The 20,434-nt window shown below is 41.0% G+C and overlaps 1 protein-coding gene across 1 annotated transcript in view; it reads right to left on the reverse strand.

Annotated features, from left to right (window-relative positions):
- Positions 1–20,434, reverse strand: part of furina (furin (paired basic amino acid cleaving enzyme) a) — a 120,372-nt gene that overhangs the window by 32,367 nt on the left and 67,571 nt on the right. The window contains exons 4-6 of the mRNA XM_056278306.1: positions 14,487–14,582; positions 10,507–10,635; positions 10,354–10,430 (exon numbers count right to left, since the gene is read on the reverse strand). Of these exons, the coding sequence (XP_056134281.1) occupies positions 10,354–10,430; positions 10,507–10,635; positions 14,487–14,582 (302 nt within the window). The remainder of the gene's footprint in view (positions 1–10,353; positions 10,431–10,506; positions 10,636–14,486; positions 14,583–20,434) is intronic.

Consider the following 20,434-nt stretch of genomic DNA (forward strand, 5'->3'; position numbering starts at 1 on the left):
CCTAACTAAAACTAGAAAATTTGACCATATCATGCCAATTCTTGCCTCCCTTCATTGGCTTCCTATCCATGTTAGATCAGACTTCAAGGTGCTTCTGCTGACTTATAAAATACTAAATGGGCTTGCCCCATCCCATCTGTCTTATCTCCTTAAACTGTGCATTCCATCTCGAGCTCTTAACTCTAAAAAATACAGGGCTCCTGTGTGTACCCAAAGTTAAGAAGTCGTCAGCTGGTGGCAGGGCCTTTTCCTATCGGGCCCCATTCTTGTGGAATAACCTGCCCGCTGCCGTCAGACAATCATAGTCTGTTGAGTCTTTTAAATCCAAACTTAAGAAAACTTGTCTTTTTGCCTTAACCAAAAATAACTTGCCTTTAAATTGTGTACTTCATGACCTTTACTGCATGGCAGGTCGGTTTCAGTCTCAATGAATTTACCAAGCACTGCTCTGCCGACAAGATTATAGAGTATAGATTATTGACTATTGCAAACTGCTCTCTTCTCTCACATGTCGTTCCTCTCTCTCTCTGAATGATGTCTTCTCCTTTTTCTTCTTCTGTGTATGAGAATGGTGTGATGTGAGTCTTCCGTGTACACGTGTAGTCCGTCCTCCTCCCAGGTCTCCATGGTGATAGTGGTTGCTACCTGGACACTGCTTGGCATCCCCCTCATCACATGTTTTATATATCTTATAAATCCATATAATTTTGTTATCCTGTCTCAATGTTATACCCTTCTCTCACTAAGATGTGTGACAAAAGTTTTTTTTTTTTGTCTCTTCCTTGTTTGTGAATGGTGTGATGTGAGTCTCCCCTGTGTGCATGTGTAGTCTGTCTTGTCAGGTCTCCATGGTGACGGTGGTCATGTGGCTCATGTCCTGGGCTGTTCCGGTGGTATCTGGACACTGCTTGGCATCCTCATCATATTCTTCATGTATCTTATAATTCCATTACAATTCTGTTATCCTCTTTCAATGTTGAATTCTGTAAATTGTGTTTTATTCTGTACACACAACATCCATTGAACGTCTGTCCGTCTTGTGAGAGAGATCCCTCCTCTGCTGCTCTCCCTGAGGTTTCTCCCTATTTTTTCTCCCTGTTAAAGTTTTTTTTTTTTTAAAGAGTTGTTCCTTGTCTGATGTGAGGGTCTAAGGACAGGATGTTGTATTGCTGTAAAGCCCACTGAGACACATTTGCAATTTCTGATATTGGGCTATATAAATAAAACCGACTTGACACATGCACAAACATGCATACGCATGCACGCACACACACACACACACACACACACACACACACACACACACACACAAATAAAGAAATAGTCTTCCAGATCTTTTGAATCATGAAACGTCTTTGCTACTCAGGACCCTCTCAGCTGATACCAACAATGGGACACAGAGCCAAACAATGTGCATCAAGTCCTGCTTTGCTGACAACCAGACATGTTCTGTGGCAGGGTCTAAGACACAGACACAAACTTTGGTTACAGCCCCTACTTTACAGTTGGCCGCATGCCCAACACTAACGACAAGATTAGCATTCATATCCACTGCCGTCTGAGCCATTAAAACTGCAAAACCTTAACGACTTCTCTTCAGAGACTTGATAAAGTTAAAGACACAGCTTTAGAACTGACCCCTCAGAAGAATGTCGAAGCATTACAAAGGGTCTAGTGTCTAGATGGAAATTAAATATCTGCCTAAACCTTTTGTGGTTAGCGGTACACAGAGTAAAAAAAAGGTGCTTAAAAAGTAGTCAAAAGTAATTATTTGGCTCATACAGCCAACAATATATCCTTACTATAACTTGTCTTTTTAATAACTAGAAGAATTGTGGTGTGAAGCATTCCTCCAACGTGCTACATACAAAGGACAATACCCAACAAGTTATAAAGCCAATTAGCTGCATTTGCAATCTGTTTTGTGCTACAAATAAATTTCAACACATAAGGAAATCCAACATGGTGGACAGCACACAATCAAATGAAACAAACAACAAACAAAGTTGGCATATCAAAATACAAGACTAAGCAAATCAAAGCGATTAAAAAAACAAAACTTGCAGAACCATTGCAATCCAAAACTTCTCAGACAGTCAAGTTGTTTCACATAATTCGAACATCTTTAAAACTATGATGGATCTGTCAAGGTTTTTTTTTTCAACTTCAGGTTAAATGCAAAACAAAAATATTTCCGCATGTATATATATTTGACACGATGAGAAACTGTCCTGTCCACAGCAGCGGACTAATATTTGGCAATTTAAAGGTTGGCATACAGCGCCTTCCGTTCACTTGGTTTCTCCAGCTTCCATTAGTTTAATTACCTAGAGAAAATCGTTAAGAGTTCTCTGAAGCTTGGCTGGTGCCATTGGTTGATCATTAGTCTCAGGGCTGCCACTGTGCTTCAAAGGTGAATCTGGACAACGGTTTCCCTCTGCTCACACTTAATCAGTTTACTAATGAGTTGGCCTTTGGGACAAAGGGTCTGGTAATGTTTATAGAACACAAGAAGAGAAGAATACAGAGAAAATGTCATGAGAAAGTAATGTACATTGTTGTAAAATTAACCAGCCTGCTACATTATGTACAAAATGGTTCCTGTCATCCACACACACACACACATATATATACATATATATATATATATATATATATATATATATATATATATATAGCGGTTAAATTGAAGTCCAAGCGCAAAGCGTTCAACCCTAAAGAAATGTAGAGCATTTGCAACTACACACTTAGTATGACGCGGAGGGAACTTAATACATTCGCACTATGCTTGTGGCACAGTGGATAAAGATTGCAACTGAATGGGGTTTTCATAAAATGCACATCACAGCATGCATAGGAAAGGGAAGAGGGTTTGGTCATGTAGCAGACAGATTAGAGACACTCACTACTAGGCTATGGCACATTTATCAATATTTGAGTTAATGAAATACATCTAGTGGAAATCTGGGAATAATGACGCAGTCTATAAGTAATGATCAACAGTGTCATTGATATTTACATTTAGTAAGCCAACAGACCAATAGTTGCAATGCCACAAAAACACAACAATAGTCTTGCATGAACAAAAGATCTTCGGTTTGTGTATGCACAACAGCTCAATCAGTGGAAATATCTTTGGTGAGGACGTCAATGGTCAGTCACAATGTGAAGCCCCCTAAAACCCTCCATTACTGTCTCATTCTTTGCCTCCTCCTATTCCAAGTAAAGGCTCAAGCTTGTTGTCTGCACTGTTGAGCATGTGGTTGGCTGTCAATGGTCCATCTAGAAGGAGCTACTTGATGTGTAGGCGAGTAAAATGGCAGATAAGATTGTCATCAGCTTTGCCAGGTAGACAGTGCCGCTCCAACCTGACTGGGCCTGCCTATGACCTCATAAGCTGTCACTCTACTTTCCCAATCCCTCTTTGACTCAACCCTTGGGAATGTATGGACTCCTATACAAACAGCAATACCACTGATGCGACTGCTTGGTACCAACCAACCAATTATTACCCAAGCATCGTTTCCACAGTAACACATTACTCTAAAATTCAGTAAACATTTCTGTATTTGTGTGTTCCTTCATGCCAATTCAATCTCAGAAATTATGCTTTTAACATAATTCTTGCTCTTCATGTTACGAATACATTTCTTATGGTTCACTGGTGTGAAGTCAATTGGCCTGCTGGACACCCACTCACTCACCAATCTTTACATACCTCTACATACCAGAATGCACATTATTGATAGAATACTGAGTTTATAGTTGCACAATTAATGTAGAGTCTACTGTCTTTTGAATGTATTGCACTTCTGTTGTCCCTCTACCATGTGTCTCAGTGTGTAATGTGCTTGATAAATAAAGCAATTTTAAATACTGTTGACTGAAGCGAGTCCTGCACCACATCAAGCAGGAAAGCTTGTCTTTATTAAGTGTGCATATTTCAAGGGGAAAATAAAAAGGGCTGTCTCTTCCATTTTCAACTTGAGTTCAGAAAAGAGGGCACAACTTTGGATTTGGAAAACATCCTGATCCAAGTCAGCAGAAACCCTGGAGAGAGAAATGGCTAGATCACATGTTGTCTTGAACAAACATATGGCTGAATGGACGCATTGCTACAGAGCCATCTTTGCTCCTGCCCTTATGCCGAGGAAGAAAGAAAGCTTTATGGAGGTGAACAGAGGTGGGCTTTCTGAAGGAAACAGGCCCTTACACATAGTCTTACACAACCTTATGCAGCTCCCTCCCTGCCTACAGGGTGCTTACACATGCATCTGCACCAACCCATCATTGGAAAAAAAAAAATCAAACACACACAAACACAACCCTGCCACAGGGAAGCCACGGAGAGCTGGGTGGCAAAAGAGATAAGGGCTAGGGTGAGCTGGAATTGGGAGGAGGGGTTAGAAGATGAGCCAAAATGAAGGAAACATCAACATTAAGTATCTTAGCTGGGCTTTGGGCCACAATGGGCTGCCAGAAGAGCTTAAGTGTGCCTTGGCAAAGGTTTTTAAAATGTGTAGAACTATATCAAAAGCATGTAACATTCTTTCAAAAGAAATTCCGTCATTTGGTTTTCTTGATATTGATGGAAAATAATGACTTTGGACATAACTCCAGAATCTACTACAAAAACCGACCTGATTAATTAAACAGCCACAGCATATTGTTTACATCATTTTCATTCTCATCAAATATGTGGCTTTTCAGTTGGTTGTGTGTGTGTGTGTGTGTGTGTGTGTGTGTGTGTTTTCCTGTCTGCTGTACCCACACTGGTTAAGTTCAATTTTACTCCCAGGGCATTTCAACATGGTCCATTGTAAGGCAAGCTCCACCTCCAGCACATGCTACAGAGAGGAGTATCTACCCTCTTGAACTATCATAAAGCTACTGCTCATATGGTCCATCTGAATATGGCTGTATCTCCTGGCCTCAGTATACACAGTGCACACTTGATGCTCATGTCTCAGTTAGGGATGTTTGATTTCCACCAGTGCCTAACTACTATAACCTTCTCTGCCTGTCATCAGTAATCTTGGTGAGCCTCAAGATTGAAAAAAAGAAAAGAAAAAGAAAATTCTCTCTGGCCATTGGCCCACAAACGGCAGATTATAGAAAATCGCAAATTAAGTCAGTCATAAGGAAAACAGTCAGTAGAGATAAATGGTGAGTAGAGGGGTTCTTCACAGCTAAGACATTTGCATTCTCTGATAGAGGTAAGACACCACAGTACTAATGCCTAATGCTATCTGCAAAAGGTCACTACAATGAGGCCTCTCTCCTCACGCAATCACTTAATCCCTGTTTAGATTGACTCCTACTTGACCACTGGATCGAAATGTTGTAGTGGCAGCTGTGCGGTTTGAGAGTTCAAAACACATTTACAAGCTTAGGAGTTGGGGGACAGTGTTCACGTTAACCAGTAATTGTCCACTTTTTTTCCTTGGCAAGTAAAACTGGACAAGTGCATAACATTGAAGTCCTCAAAAATAAATAAATCACTAAAGTGGAATTATTTCAAAAAACAAAAACTTGCAGTTGGTCTAATAGATGGCTTTTTCATACACAAAGACTAGCGCCCATCTCCCCAATGTAAGCTACATACAACATTTTCATTTTCTAGCAACTCTACATTTTGAAAAATGTAGATAGATGCAATGCCATCCATCTACATTTTGATGTAGATAGATGCAATGCCATGCACAAGCCTAAAGGGAACAGAAAAGGTAGTGTAATTAGATGCATGGGTTGTAATATTAAGAGCCCATAAGAAAGTTTTAGGCATGTCTGACCATTTATGAGAAAGGTGTGACTGTTTTTGCATCACTAATGCCACAAGGAGGCTGTCATGTAGTCTGCTGCAACAGCCATGTGTGCCGTCACATAGGCTCAACGCTGGTGTGAAGTTGCCCCTTCAATACAGAAGAGCAAAATGCATAAGGTGAAATCAATGTCCCCAGACAAGATGGCAGAGAGTGGCTTGGAGGACAGTGAGCACGAATTCATTGCAGATTCTGCTAGCCTATAACCACATCAATTTCAGATTGACAGTGTTCTTCAGTGCTGGAGAGTGTAGTAATAAAACAATCTAATGTTCTGAGATCCAAATGCTTGAACTCTTAACTCACTGTGCAGCTTTCATATTACCTTGTGAAGCAGAATTCGTGAGACTGTGAGATCACATGAATCCATGTTGCCAGGCTTCAAGTTATGCGGTGATGGCTGAACCATGGTGGTTAGGACCAGTCAGCGTCTTATTAGGAACTACTGGCAGCTACGGGTGTGGTTTAGGTGTGACGACAGTGAGAAGTGACTGTTCATTCGAAAACAACAATGGCAGCTCCTAAACAGGTTATTGCAGACGCCGCTATAGCATCAGTTATATAAGAACTGGAGCATATTTCTTCACTGAAAGAAGAGCAAAGAACAGCAAGGAAGGGTTTTCTCGATGGAATTTTTTTTTTCACTCTTCTCCTGACTGGATTCGGCAAGAGTTTGATTTTATCTGATTGGCTGAAGTTAGTCTGTGATAGCCAGTGATAAGATGGTTCATCCAATCGCCTGGCTAGGTATTTTTTGAAAGTGCCTGCCTTTTTCCAAATAGTTTCCAAGGACGACTTCTCAGATGGTTCTGTGTAACAAACAGTGGTGGCTAAACAAAAATAGTACTCAAATGAAAGTATAGTTACTTTATAATAATATTTACTCAACTAGAAGTAATCGTAAAATCTACTTGAGTAAAAGTAAAAAAGTATCTCGTAAAAACTACTCAAGTAGTTAATGACTTAATTAGATGCAATTATATCAATGTGAAAGTGAAAAACAGTTAACAAATTAGTCCTTCAAAAAGAAATAGCCGACCCATCAAACCCATCAGATTATGTGACCTGCCCTGATATTCTTACCCTATCCCTAACAGAGATGCACTGATCCAATTTTTTTCAGCTCCGACCTGATTCTGATACTACATGAATTGGATATCTGCTGATACACATACTACTACTACTACTACTTTCCCCCAGAGCTCTTTTTTCTAGAATATTATTATCCTCATCATCAACATTATTATTATCATTGTTGTTGTTTTTGGTATTGTGTGTAAGGTTACATGAGGCTGTAGTAAACCACACAGCACTTATTAAAAGAGCAAAAATATACAAAAATGCATTAAATTTAAACACACCCTCCGTGCTCCAATTATTGGGGCATAAAATTGCTCAGCCTCCATGGGAAAGTCTACTCTATGGTGCTGGAAAGGAGGCTCTGACCGATTGTTGAACCTCACATCCAGGAGGAACAATGCGGATTCCGTCCTGGCCGTGGAACAACAGACCAACTCTTTACCCTTGTGGAAAGAGGCATGGGAGTTTGACCAGCCAGTCTACATGTCTTTTGTGGACTTGGAGAAGACTTATGACCGTGTACCCCGGGGCACTCTGTGGGGGGTACTGCGGGAGTATTGGGTACTGGGGCAGTTGCTACAAGCCATCCGGTCTTTGTATAACTAAAGTGAGAGCTGTGTCTGCATTCTCGGCACAAAGTCAAACACATTTTCGGTGGGTGTTGGACTTGGCCAAGATTGTTCCTTGTCTCCAGTTCTGTTTGTGATATTCATGGACAGGATCTCAAGGCGCAGCCAAGGTGAGGAGTGTGTCCATTTTGGGAACCTCAGAATTGCATCTCTGTTCTTTGCAGATGATGCGGTTTTGTGGGCTTCATCAGAATGCAACCTCCAGCGCACATTGGGGTGGTATGCAGCTGAGTGTGAAATGGCCAGGATGAGAGTCAGCGCCTCCAAGCCTGAGACCATGGTTTTCTACCGGAAAATGTTCGATTATTCTCTCCGGGTTGGGGATGAGTTGTTGCCCCAAGTGAAGGTGTTCAAGTATCTCAGGGTCTTGTTCACGAGTGAGGGTAGGATGGAGCGGGAAATTGACAGGCGGATTGGTGGTGCAGCATCAGCAGCAATGCGGACGTACCAGGCCATTGTGGTGAAGAGGAAGCTGAGCCGGAAGGCAAAGCTCTCAATTTACCAGTCAATCTTCATTCTAACCCTCACCTATGGTCATGAGCTTTCGGTAGTGACCAAAAGGGTTAGATCGCGGATACAAGTGGCTGAAATGAGTTTCCTTTGTAGGGTGTCTGGGCTCAGCCTTAGAGATAGGATGAGGAGCTCAGACATCCAGAGGGAGCTCGGAGTAGAGCTGCTGCTCCTTCACATCGAAAGGAGACAGTTGAGGTGGTTTGTGCATCTGATTAGGATGTCTCCTGAGCGCCTTCCTTTTTACCGGGCACAGCCAACTGGGAAGAGACCATGGGCTAGACCAAGAACTCACTGGAGGGACTACATGTCCAATCTGGCCTGGGAACGCCTTGGGATCCCCCAGGAGGAGCTGGAGGGCGTTGCTGGGGAAAGGCACATCTAGAGTGCCCTACTTAGCTTGCTGCCACCGCGAACCGACCCCGCAGAAGCGGCTGAAGATGAATGAATGAATGAATGAATAAATTTAAATTTAATTCCAAAGCCATTTATTTGAACTGTAGTTTAAGTAGGTTTCATATACAAACAGGTGTAGGAGTGCAAATTGCTATGGCAACTCCTTTAATGTGTTAATTGACTTAAAGAGTCAAACTGTGCTTTTTTTCCCTCTCCAAATTACCTAAAATAATTAAATTTCTTTACAGAAAGACCTATCCTATAGTAACTTCATGTTAATATGCCAGAAAGGTTTATATTTTTTTGCTGGTGAAAGACAAAAAAACAACATTGACGAAGTGGTGATTAGAAAAATCAACTGGAAATATGTTGCTCCTGACTAACCTGGTGTCTGGTGATATACACCCTGTCTAGCCTGGCTACACCCTGTCTAGCCTGGCAGCACTGACCCTGTTCCCTGAAACCTTTACCCATATATACTGTCTGGTGTTTGAATTTTTTTATTCTCCAAGCATCAATTAAATCAAATTGTGACAATAACCCGGATAAAGTGATGAAAGATTGTCAGTGTGGTTCTTCACTTCTCCTGTCACTTGTCGTCACCGAGATACAGGAGATGGAAGATGATCATTCTCCTTCTCCTGGCTCTAGGTGACAGACAGGTCTGCCGCTGCCTCCTCCCCATCACTCTGTGCTTCCTGCCTGGGCACAGCTGCAGCAGCTGCCAGGGAGGTTACGCATGCAGCAAAGCCATTAACTCCACTCATACTGGGTCCCTCTGATACAGTTACTATGTCATCTATGGCCACTTTATCTTTCTCTGAATCACTATGGCATTTAGGGGACTCCATGTTTACATTTTTCAGGATTTCACTTGTTTCCCCGCAGCCATCGGCCTCGATACCCCCCACTTCAGCCGCCTGGTCAGCAGCTTCTGCAACCTCCACTTCCCGCTCTCTATGCGGGCAAGTGAAGTGCTTGTGTCCCACGTCCCTGCACTCAAAACACTTCCATACTACCTGAACTTACCTATACCATTTTGGCTATAGGCTTAAAGTTGCACTATTAGCTACATATTTATAATTCATAAAAACATCAGACTATGGAATCTGGATCAGTATGTCGTGGATTGGTAACATCAGTCTGATATCCGATGAGTGAATTACATCAGTATCAGCGCCTGACACCAATCAGATTGGTCCCCACTCTAGTAAAAGTAGCGAGAAGTGTGTAGCCCAGTTTAAGAGAGTAGAAGCAAATACATTTTATCACAAATGTACTCGAGTAAGAGTAAAAAGTATTCTGCAAAACAGCTACTCTTAGAAGTACAATTCATTAAAAAAATATTCAAGTACATGTTATGGAGAAAATGTAACTAGTTAACAAAGACCTCTGGTAACAAACCATTTGGCATGTCAAGTTAACTTTCATGTGCTGAGATATGTGATGTCAGAGCACTTTTACGGGTGTATGTTTTTATGTTGTTTGTAAGCCATTAGCCTAAGAAAATTTTCAATCATTATGTGATAGACAATAAAGTTTTTGAATCTTCAATCTTGAATATTTTTGTATCCCAATATAACATGACCAACTCCCTTTTCTTGAGGTCCCACCATTGCACAACCCTTATGGTGGTTGGGAAGAGCCTAGATTTCCGCATGACGTCCGAGCATTTACACAAGCAAAATTCCAGGGGATTTCTCTGATTAGTTAAAATAATTTCATTAGCAGCATTTATGAAATCATCAATGATGAGGGAATTCTGCTTGAAAACTGACCCTTGCAGACATAACTCATTTTTTTCAATCATCCACATAAATTGTCAGTTTAAATTATAATGTATCTCCCAAAATATTTTTCCTCCTTTAAGGAGAGAATGAAAATTAAATCGTTATCCATGTAAGTTTTTCATTTACCTGTTGTCATTGAGTTGAGTGTATCTTGGCTGAGGGTCTGTGTCCCCATCATTCACGTCGTAGCTGGCAGCTGGGTCCTAAGGACAGACATAAGCTGTAAGAGTCAGTTGCCGCCAGTTTGATGCTTTCCTTGTGTATGGTGGTGATACTCACATAGTTTTGTTCCAGGTCAGGGTGGTTTTTTTCTATCCCATCATCCAAGATAGACACCACTACCCCTTTCCCTGTGTAGCCCAACTCCCATGCACCCTTGGCATTTAGGTCACGGTGGTTTCCATTGTACTGAGAATAGAGAAAGCCAACAGATATTAGAATTTGAGACTAACCATCTGAAAGACACTTCTTTGCTGGCAGACAACATATTTTAGGTGTGAAACCCGGCATGCTTGAAAAACATTAAAACAATCATTCAAGGCATATAGATGAAGAGTGGGTGTTTGAATAAGGCATCTAAGAGAAAATATTTGCTCGGCAACTTTTATAATACCAGTCCATTTCTTCCTCAATGAAAACTGAACGGTTCCCTTTGCAGGATAGATGGTATTGTGAGAATGCAGATGTCCTCTACACTTAGTTAAAAAGCAACAATGCCAAGGATCTTGGTTCTTTTATCATCATTCAAAGCAAACGCTCCTATGACTGTCAACAGACCACCAGAAAACTGGTTGATAGCAAAGAGAAATCACTGTAAGTATTGTGTTCTCGGCATTCAGCTTGACTCTTGGTCAAAAATCACCATTGTCTTTATGAGTGTCAAATTAGCCCCTGGTTGCACGGTGGTGCAGTGGTTAGCGCAGTCGCCTCGCAGCAATAATGTCCTGGGTTCGAACCCCAGGGTTGTCCAACCTTGGGGGTCATCCCAGATCGTCCTCTGTGTGGAGTGTGCATGTTCTCCCATGTCTGCGTGGGTTTCCTCTGGGTGCTCTGGTTTCCCCCCACAATCCAAAGACATATAGGTCAGGTGAATCAGCTGTACTAAATTGTCCCTAGGTGTGAGTGTGTCAGCCCTGTGATGGACTGGCGGCCTGCTGCCCAATTACTGCTAGGATAGACTCCAGCATCCCGCGACCCTAAGTAGGATAAGCAGCTTGGATAATGGATGGATGAATGGATGGATGGAAATTAGCCCCTCGGGAGAGCATGATTTGTCTGGGCCACACCATAAGCCTCACCCGCTCAATCTCTCAATTTGTTGATAACGATGCTGTCATGCTGTCTTCAGACTGTAGACTTTTTGGTAAAAGAGATTTACAAATCTGCCTTTACCACTCAGAGGGAAGTGCTTTAAGAGCATGTACAACAAGGGGGGCACTGACCAACAGTCAAACCTCTCAGTGCTACAAGATGAGAAAGTAGAACTGAGGATGTCAAACCTATCTGTTATCAACTTGAAGAAGTATACAATGCACTCTTGTGAATTGCAAATGCTGTTAGTCTCTCACTGGGGCTTGTGGCACAAAAACCAAGAGGAATCGCCACCAAAATCAAGATGTACACATTTATGTGCTCCCTTGCTTTCTGGTATAATATTCTCTATGAGATTGACATTACCAGCAAGCAACTACAGTCTATAAATGTTAATTTGTAGCAATTTGCAATGATTTAATTCAACAAAATAATTCCTTTGCCCTTTTCGCACAGACAACTCCTTTGAGAGAGTGCTTGACAGTGCCAAAGTGTTGGCAGAGGAGATGGACACAGAGGCCTGTTTTAGCCCGTCATCGACTCTAAATAAAAAAATAGTAGCGTTCTTCAACCAAATACGTGAATTTGCCATAAAGTCGGTGGAGGAGTGTCTGTCCCAGCTCCAAGAGCATAGAAAAATCTTTGGAGTCTTACATGAAATTCCATTTATGAAGAACAAGGAAACAACAACAACAACAACAGCACTCAAAGAATGCACAACGCTTGAGTGGGCCTCAATGCATGGTAATACAAAGGATATTGATGGACAAGAACTGTTTCAAGAGCTGAGTGCTTTGAGCAGACTATTTGAAACCGGAGCTAAACACTCAAATACATGCCCATGTATATATGGCATCTGGTTTTCCAAACACCTTTGTGGCCTTACGAATGGTACTAACTCTCCCAGTTATTGCAGCTGCTCAAGAACGTAGCTTTTCCAAGTTTAAGGTAATCAAAAATTACCTACGTACTACAGTGACACATGAACAATTGAATGGATTGCCCACTATTTCCATGAGCTTGAGTTGGCACAGAAGATCAATATATCTGATACTGTGAAGATCTTTGAATCCAAGAAGGCCAGATAAGTCGACCTTTGAAAAGGGGGGATTTTTTTTTACTCATTAAAACTAAATGTGTTTTGGTGGTGTGTGCTGAACAATTATATTTGGTTGGCTATAAGTAGGCTATATATCTCTGTTAAACAACTCTGTGTGCTTGGCTTTAATCTAATGAATGTGTAATAATGGATTCAGCATGTAAGCCGAAGCTGTATTTGTGTAGTTGTGAGAAATAATAAATGGGACTGTGTTTGATGAGTTATGAGTACACTACTCGCTGGACCATTTTAGTGTTGAAATAGCTTCAGTTTGCAATTGTATTCCTTATTTTAGACCAGCTATGTGCACTCTATATATGGTATTTTTGAAGTGTACAGGTTTGTGCTTTCTCTCATTAGCTGTGTTCAAACTAAAATAATAATAAAAAAAATGTAAAAAAAATCATGTTGCGCGGCAAAATTGTATCCTGCCAAGAGTGGCAAAATGTCTAATAACAACACTGCCTACTTCAAACACAGATTGCGTGATAATTCTACAATAGCCACAGTAAGAAAATAATAATGACATGAAATAATAATTAAAATGCATTATGATGCATCAAGAATTGATTCATTAGTGAATACTGGCACCCTGAATCGTAACTGAATCAAAGATTCCCAACCCTAATGCTGATGAATTCATTTTTAGCCAAGACTACAAGCACTGACGTATTCATTTGATCTTGACTGAATATACATTGAAACAAATGTTGTGATAAGTAATTAAAAAGTGTCAATGGGTCACAGTCTTAACTGTTTTAAAAACATGCCAATATTGCAGAGACATGGAGTATCCATCGGTAGTATTGATAAGTGATATCACTTAAATCCATTCAAATCCCACCTAAACTTGGTGTAACCACTGTGAAGGTCTGGTATAAATACACAGCACCTGGTTACAATAGTAACGGCAGGTGCTGGAATTCATCGCACATGATTCCCCTTTAAAACAAGCAACTTACAGCTCTAGGGTATCAGGGAAATGGGTTTATCTCTGTAAGTGCAAAGGCCTTTTCAGCAATCAGTGATGCAAGTCTTCTTGCTCTGCATCACCATCAACTTACTGCCTGGAGCACATTCACAGTAACTGAAAGAACCATACAGCTTAACAGAAATTTTCAGAAGTTGTTTGTCATTATTCTGCCACTTTTAATAGACCGATGTGTCACTAGCATTATCAAAGTAAAATGTCAACCAATCAGCTGAACTCAAGAGTGCACCAACTTGATTCAGTTTTTTTTGTTATTGCTTTTCTTTGTTGTCACACCGAGGATTAACATAAATCAAAGTCTTGGATTCAAAATTTAAGAGCCGAAATATGTAATCATGCTACTCATAAAACAGATTGCTTAAGTTGCATCTATTGTAATTCATGCTTGCTCAGCAAACTTGAAACACAAACGCATACAACCTTTCAAACAAAGGCTGCATGTATTCACAACGGCCCCATCTTTTTAACGGGGTATACATCACAGGGCCTTGAATTGAATAATGTTTATTGACTTTGGGTGGGCAGACAGATTAAACTGTGATGATGAATGACTTCCAATGTTATTTCCTTTTCAAATAATAGTGCAACTCATGGGGCGCCTCCTTAGCCAAATGGTTACAGTGCATACCACATGGCCACATGGTCACATACCACATGGCCACCTTTGTTGCATGTCATACCCCTCTCTCTCTTTCTCTATTTCCTGTCTGCCTCCACTATCACTATCTAATAAAAAAGGTATAAAAATAAATAAAAATAAAACAAAAAGTGCAACTCAATGGCTCCCTGTGAATCCCTCACCCACCCCTATTCCCTTGTTGCAATTAACCAGGTCTGTGTAGGTGAGTCCATACTTACGAGATACCACTGGTCTCTGAACTTCGGGTCTGAAGGCTCCTCATAAATGTCCCTCTTTTTCCTTCTCTTCACCACCTGCTGCTCTGCTGACAACACCTAGGAGGAAATTACACAAAGACAAAGATATTAGTAATGTCAGCAAGATGTTGAGGTGATATTCAAAGTGCCAAAGGCAGTGAGTATGAACAAAGAGGAGCAGAAACCATTACTTGCAAAGATGGTATAGAAAAACCATTAGCAAAGGCAATAATGATGTGCAGGAAATGACTCTTGAAGCATCAACTGAATTAATAGAGATCCCAATTCACAGTAGGATGACATCCGACAAGAGAGAAATTAAAGGCACATGGCCACCATGGCCTGCTCGTTAATGAGTATGGCTAACAAATGTCGGAGCAGTCTGAGACCAATTAAAACTCTTGATTGGGACACATGAGCCAGTCTTTAGCACATTTACATGCACACACAAACATGTACACACAAATATATGAACGTGCTTGTGTTTATGCGCACAGCCACACACACTGACACACATACACAAATGCAAAGCCAAATAAAACACAACAATAAGCTAGTCTACAGCAAGTAGGAAACTATCCTGCTGTGGAGACTGTTCTATGAAATGCTGACAGAGACAGGCTACAGTGAAAATAAGCATGTGCCATAGTGTACTTCCTCTACAGTTTCTTGGTTACTGGAGGGCAAGAGGGGGGAAAAAGTAAGTCAAAGAAGCAGCCATCACAGGACAGAAGACTGCCGCAAGGACAGAGCACCAGACATGAAGGACAACTACAGCATACAGTAGCTCTCTCTTCCCCTCTGCAGATCAACAGATGCAGAGGAGGAGGAATAAATAGTATGAAAGTCATTCTAGTAGCTTCGCACAAAAAACAAAAAAACAAAATCTGAATGAAACATTACATAGAGAAAAATATGGTATATATGCAGGGGGAAATGAATACATCAAGTTCCAGATGTGTAATGAGTTTGTGGTGGCTCCTTTAACAAGTAAAAAAAATGTAGTAGCGCAGATGCATCCACAGTACGGTGAATACAGCTACTTCCAATAGTGGACCATGACAGCATGGCACAGCACAGCAATATGCGGGAGGATTTACATGCAGTCATTCTGTCAATCTGCGAAAAAAATAGCACTACTGAAAGAAGGGGTTTATTTAAGACCAGACTGACAAAGATTTGGTTGCACGTAGCATCCTAATTAAACTTCATTATGCACCAGCCCATGTGGTTTCCTGTCAGATAACATTCCATTTTGTCTCTTATGTCATTCTAACCATGGAACACAGGGCAGTCAGTGTGTGTTTTCTCCTGTTCCAGTTTTCTCATATGCTTTATGCTCATCAGACCTCACTGAGCTATGACCACAAAAGAGGCATGGGGGGGGGTCATGAAAAACAGTGTTCTGCTGTGATAAACAATGGTGGGATTGCACTGCCCACTACATCAGGAGGTGTGCCTTTTTCCAACTTACAGTTTTATAACAACGTTAAGAATTATGGGATACTTCACAGATGTGAGTGGGCATGTCTATTCACTTGCTGATTCTGGGTTGGCATGGGAACAGCATCTGGGGCTGCGAGACTTTCAGCATCTTCCTCGAGGGCATTTAAGCATGGTGGGGACATGATGGACTGATCCCTGGTACTCTGTGCAAATGTCAGGCTCCACGCACAGTGTTACTCTTCCCTTTGAGCTACCATTACAATGCTGCAAAAAAGCCCTGGATGACCTCTATAACTGCACCACAGAAAGCAATGCAAACACTCTGGAAACAAGTCATTAACATGGCTGCCTACACCACCATTTAGCCACAGTTCAAGCACCCCCAGAAAGGCAAGCAGATCAAGATCATGCCTGGCTGCCCCATTCTTTAGAAAATAGTTGTTACAATGGACTCAGTGACACCATTTTTATTTCGACTTATTTTTAATTTCAGTTATACTAATGTTATGGAAAACTGTCCGAAATTACCATCCATCACGAAATGGCAAAATTGACTAATACTTTTTTCCTAAATTTTGTTATTGTAACAACCTTATTGAAACATATATTGAGATGGTTGGAGTAAGATGTTCAGGTTTGTTAATAAATAAACTAATCCAACCACCCAGAGGCTAAATCAGTCAATCAAAATGTGTTGGCAGTTACTTCCAAAAAGTAGTTTCAGTGGGGTATAAAATATTCATCACCACTATGAGGTTTACAGTCACTTGCACAAACACTTTGAAATTACTGTTGACACTTAAACACACAGGTCCTACATTAGTAAATAGAGGATACGTACTAAAGTATTTTCTCTTTTTCAACTGTAATTTAAGTTATAAATTAGAGTTAAGATTGACAGCTGCCATTTGTTTATTAAGTATGACAATGGAAACAATGTTTCTAGAAGATTTGACAAAAAAAGCAACTCGAGGTCACTGTTCTACTAAAAATCAACTTCAAACAATGTCAGTAAATGGCCAAGTGCTCAATCAAATTTTGCATCATCAGCCTTGCCTTACTGTGAAGGCGATTGAAGTTAAGATCTCTATGAAGTGAATTGCATTGAATTTTGAGCAATCCAAATCCTAGAGATCTATTCCTTATGACAGAGAACAAATTACCGGGCGTCCAGGTAGCATGGCAGTCTATTTCGTTGCCTACCAACATGGGGATTGTCGGTTCGAATCCCCATGTTACCTCCATCTTGGTCGGGCATCCCTACAGACACAATTGGCTGTGTCTGCGGGTGGGAAGCCGGTTGTGGGTATAGCCAGATGTGGGTATGTGTACTGGTCGCTGCACTAGCGCCTTCCTGCTCCCCCTCTGGTCGTTCAGGGGGGAGCGGGAACTGGGGGGAATAATGTGATCCTCCCATGCTCTATGTCTCCCTGGCGAAACTCCTCACTGTCAAGTGAAAAGAAGCCGCTGGCGACTCCACATGTCTCAGAGGAAGCATGTGGTAGTCTGCAGCCCTCCCTGGATTGGCAGAGGGGGTGGAGCAGTGACTGGGACAGCTTGGAAGAGTGGCGTAATTGGCAAAGTACAATTGGTGAGAACGGGGGGGGAGGAGGGGGGAATCCAAAAACATGGCTGAACAAAAATTTTGGTTTGCCTTATCAGGCTGTCGGCCATACCAACGTTACTTTTACTTCAAGTTCACGGCCTTTTTTTTTCCTCATTTGACTGCTAAGGGGAAGATGTAAAATGCTATAATCCATATAATTTTACTCGGGAAAGTACCATGACACAATAAACACAAAAGCGATAATCTGATGGATTGGTTACTGTCTCAAATACACTCGTAAGAGATTGTATCGAAAAGGACATTTGTTTGTATGTAAATCTTCAGCATTATAGCTTTAACAACCAAGTTTCCTGTAAAAGATGTGTTCTCCATACAGAATAACAATAAGTGTAAACGGAGCCTTAACTTTTTGTTTCAAAATTGCAGCTCAAACAGATAATATCGGCAAACCCCGATTCCTTTTATCAAGATTGTAACAATGGCACTTCAGTTTGTTTAGCCACCCAATTCCTGAAAATGCTTCTCCTGCAAATTTAGACAATTTAGTCTGTTTAAAAGTAGTTAACAAATAAAGTCTCAGAGAATTCTTAAATAGAATGTCTGGGATAGAACAGAACAGTGCACAGCAGTTAGTAGATAGTATCTCCCTTATAAATGATGCCAGAAGATGGAAATCTGAGTTCTTTTCCCACTCTATCTGGATCATTTGCACGCAGAACTTAGTTAATATTCACACACAGTTAATGTTTCTGTCGAAAAGAGGAGACTTGAGCTCTCCCCAGCTTTGTTCACTGCACCCTTTATTTTGCCATGATACAAATATAAGCCTAATGTACTACCTCTGTCACCAAATGGCACAAACACAAAAAAAAAAATCAGCAAGAATGACATTGCCATTCAGCAGCTGTGGCATCTGCACTGATGTCATTGCTTTATTATGTTACGGCTACTTCTATCTATGCTGTATTAATGACAATGGTATAGTTTGGATAATCAACAATGAAAAAGAGAGCGTTCCATTACAAAGATAGAGAGCATTTGGGCCCAAGCTTTGGATTTCCTCAATCTACCAATAGACTGTATAAGTTGTGACAGAGGTTTCTGGTGAGCAATTTTTGATTTTTCAGAAACTAATGTTTACTACATTTGTCTGAAATTCAGGCTGCAGACCAGTTAATTTTTAATTTTGATAATTAAATTTTTCTCTTTTTTTGGAGGTTTCCTGAAATATTTCATCATTAAGAAAGAAAAATGTAATCTAGAAAAAAACATTAGGGGCCAATGAAAACATGAGTAAGTTCTGCAAAGAGCTGCTTGTTGAGTGCTTTGATCAGGCTATTTATTCCCTTGAAATTATCAACATGTGTTCAAGTCTGGATGTGAGAGGATTTATAGGGAAAACCTGGGGGGTATGCTTTGTAACTTTTGCTGAAATGTTTTAAGGAATACAAAAAACCAAACTTTTGGAGGGACTGACAAGTTGACCTTCGCTGATGCAGGAGGACCTGGCACTGTTCAGCTCTACTTTCTCTGAGGTGCTCCGGGAGAAAAGGAATTCAACAACAGGAAACTGAGCTGAGGAGGGAAAGGAAATCCCAAAGGGGGAGTTGAGGGAGGTGTGCCAGTTCTGTTGTGAGTGGACGTGATAAAGCGGGCAGCACACACACATGCACACGCGCATGCATGCACACACACACACACACACACACGCACACACACACACACACACACACACACACACACACACACACACACACACACACACACACACACACACACACACACACACACACACACACACACACACACACACACACACACACACACACACACACACACACACACACACTTTTCCCAACCTGCACCTGCTCCCTGTGGCCACACAGCATGAAAACCAGGCCAGTGAAATTTGGGGCCAGGATTCCCAAACTTTCTTTTGTCCAGTGAAAGCTGTAACTTTGGAAAAGCAATGCTTTTTCTATCCAACATTGAGCAATCTTTTATGGCCCTCCAAAGTGAAGCAAGCCAAAGGTTTAGGTTAGCTGTGTGTGAACAGCGAACTAAGGCTCATATCAGGGGCTTCAAAAGACAAGTCAACTCAAGTTGGATGCCTCACCATTTTACAGGACGTCATTACATTTATGGAAGAATAGAACAATTGGTTTGATTTAACAAAGGGAAATGAATAAAAAAATAAATGTCCAATGACAAGTGGAGAGATGTATGTCCAGGTGACTGATAATTATTATGTAATGAGCAGTGGTAATAACTATGCTAACTGTCGATGTTGCAGGTGTAGGTCATTTGATAAGCTATAGGTAAGTACATAGATAGGTTATCTGTGGGTGGGCGGATGCATGGGTGTGCAAGACATTAATAACGGCTTTGTGCTGCTAGCATTTCTGTTATCTATTTACATTTTCAGGGCATGTCTAGCTTGATATTATCCTACAAGTTAGAACAGTATTCTGATTGTAGACCAATGTATTCTCTCTCTCAGATGCATGCTCCCTAGTATTCCCAGAGCTGTTGTGGTACCTTTCATACTGTTCTCATTGTGGTTTTTACATGTCCGTGATGCATATTCACAATGTTAAATGAAGTGTCCAAGGTTGGCAATGACATTTTGACCAGCTGTTAAATCATTTGTGAGAGTTAAGAATAATCGAAAAATAATGTGAATGTGAAAATGCAGTTGTGTCAAATAAGATCAGGTAAGCATAAGGAGCCGATTCCTGAAAGACCCATATAAGACTATATCTGGGGAACATTTGTCAGACGCACCAGTTCACCTATCAGCACAAAGGTAAAAGGCAAAAAGAAAGGCCAGATTGCTGTGGGTTGTCTCAGGCATCCATTAAAAAGGGCGATAAATGAGAGCCAAAGGTTTGGCTCCTTGCCCTGTGGATGCTAGCTG

This window comes from Lampris incognitus, chromosome 4, assembly GCF_029633865.1.
Source record: "Lampris incognitus isolate fLamInc1 chromosome 4, fLamInc1.hap2, whole genome shotgun sequence".
NCBI classification, from domain to species: domain Eukaryota; kingdom Metazoa; phylum Chordata; class Actinopteri; order Lampriformes; family Lampridae; genus Lampris; species Lampris incognitus.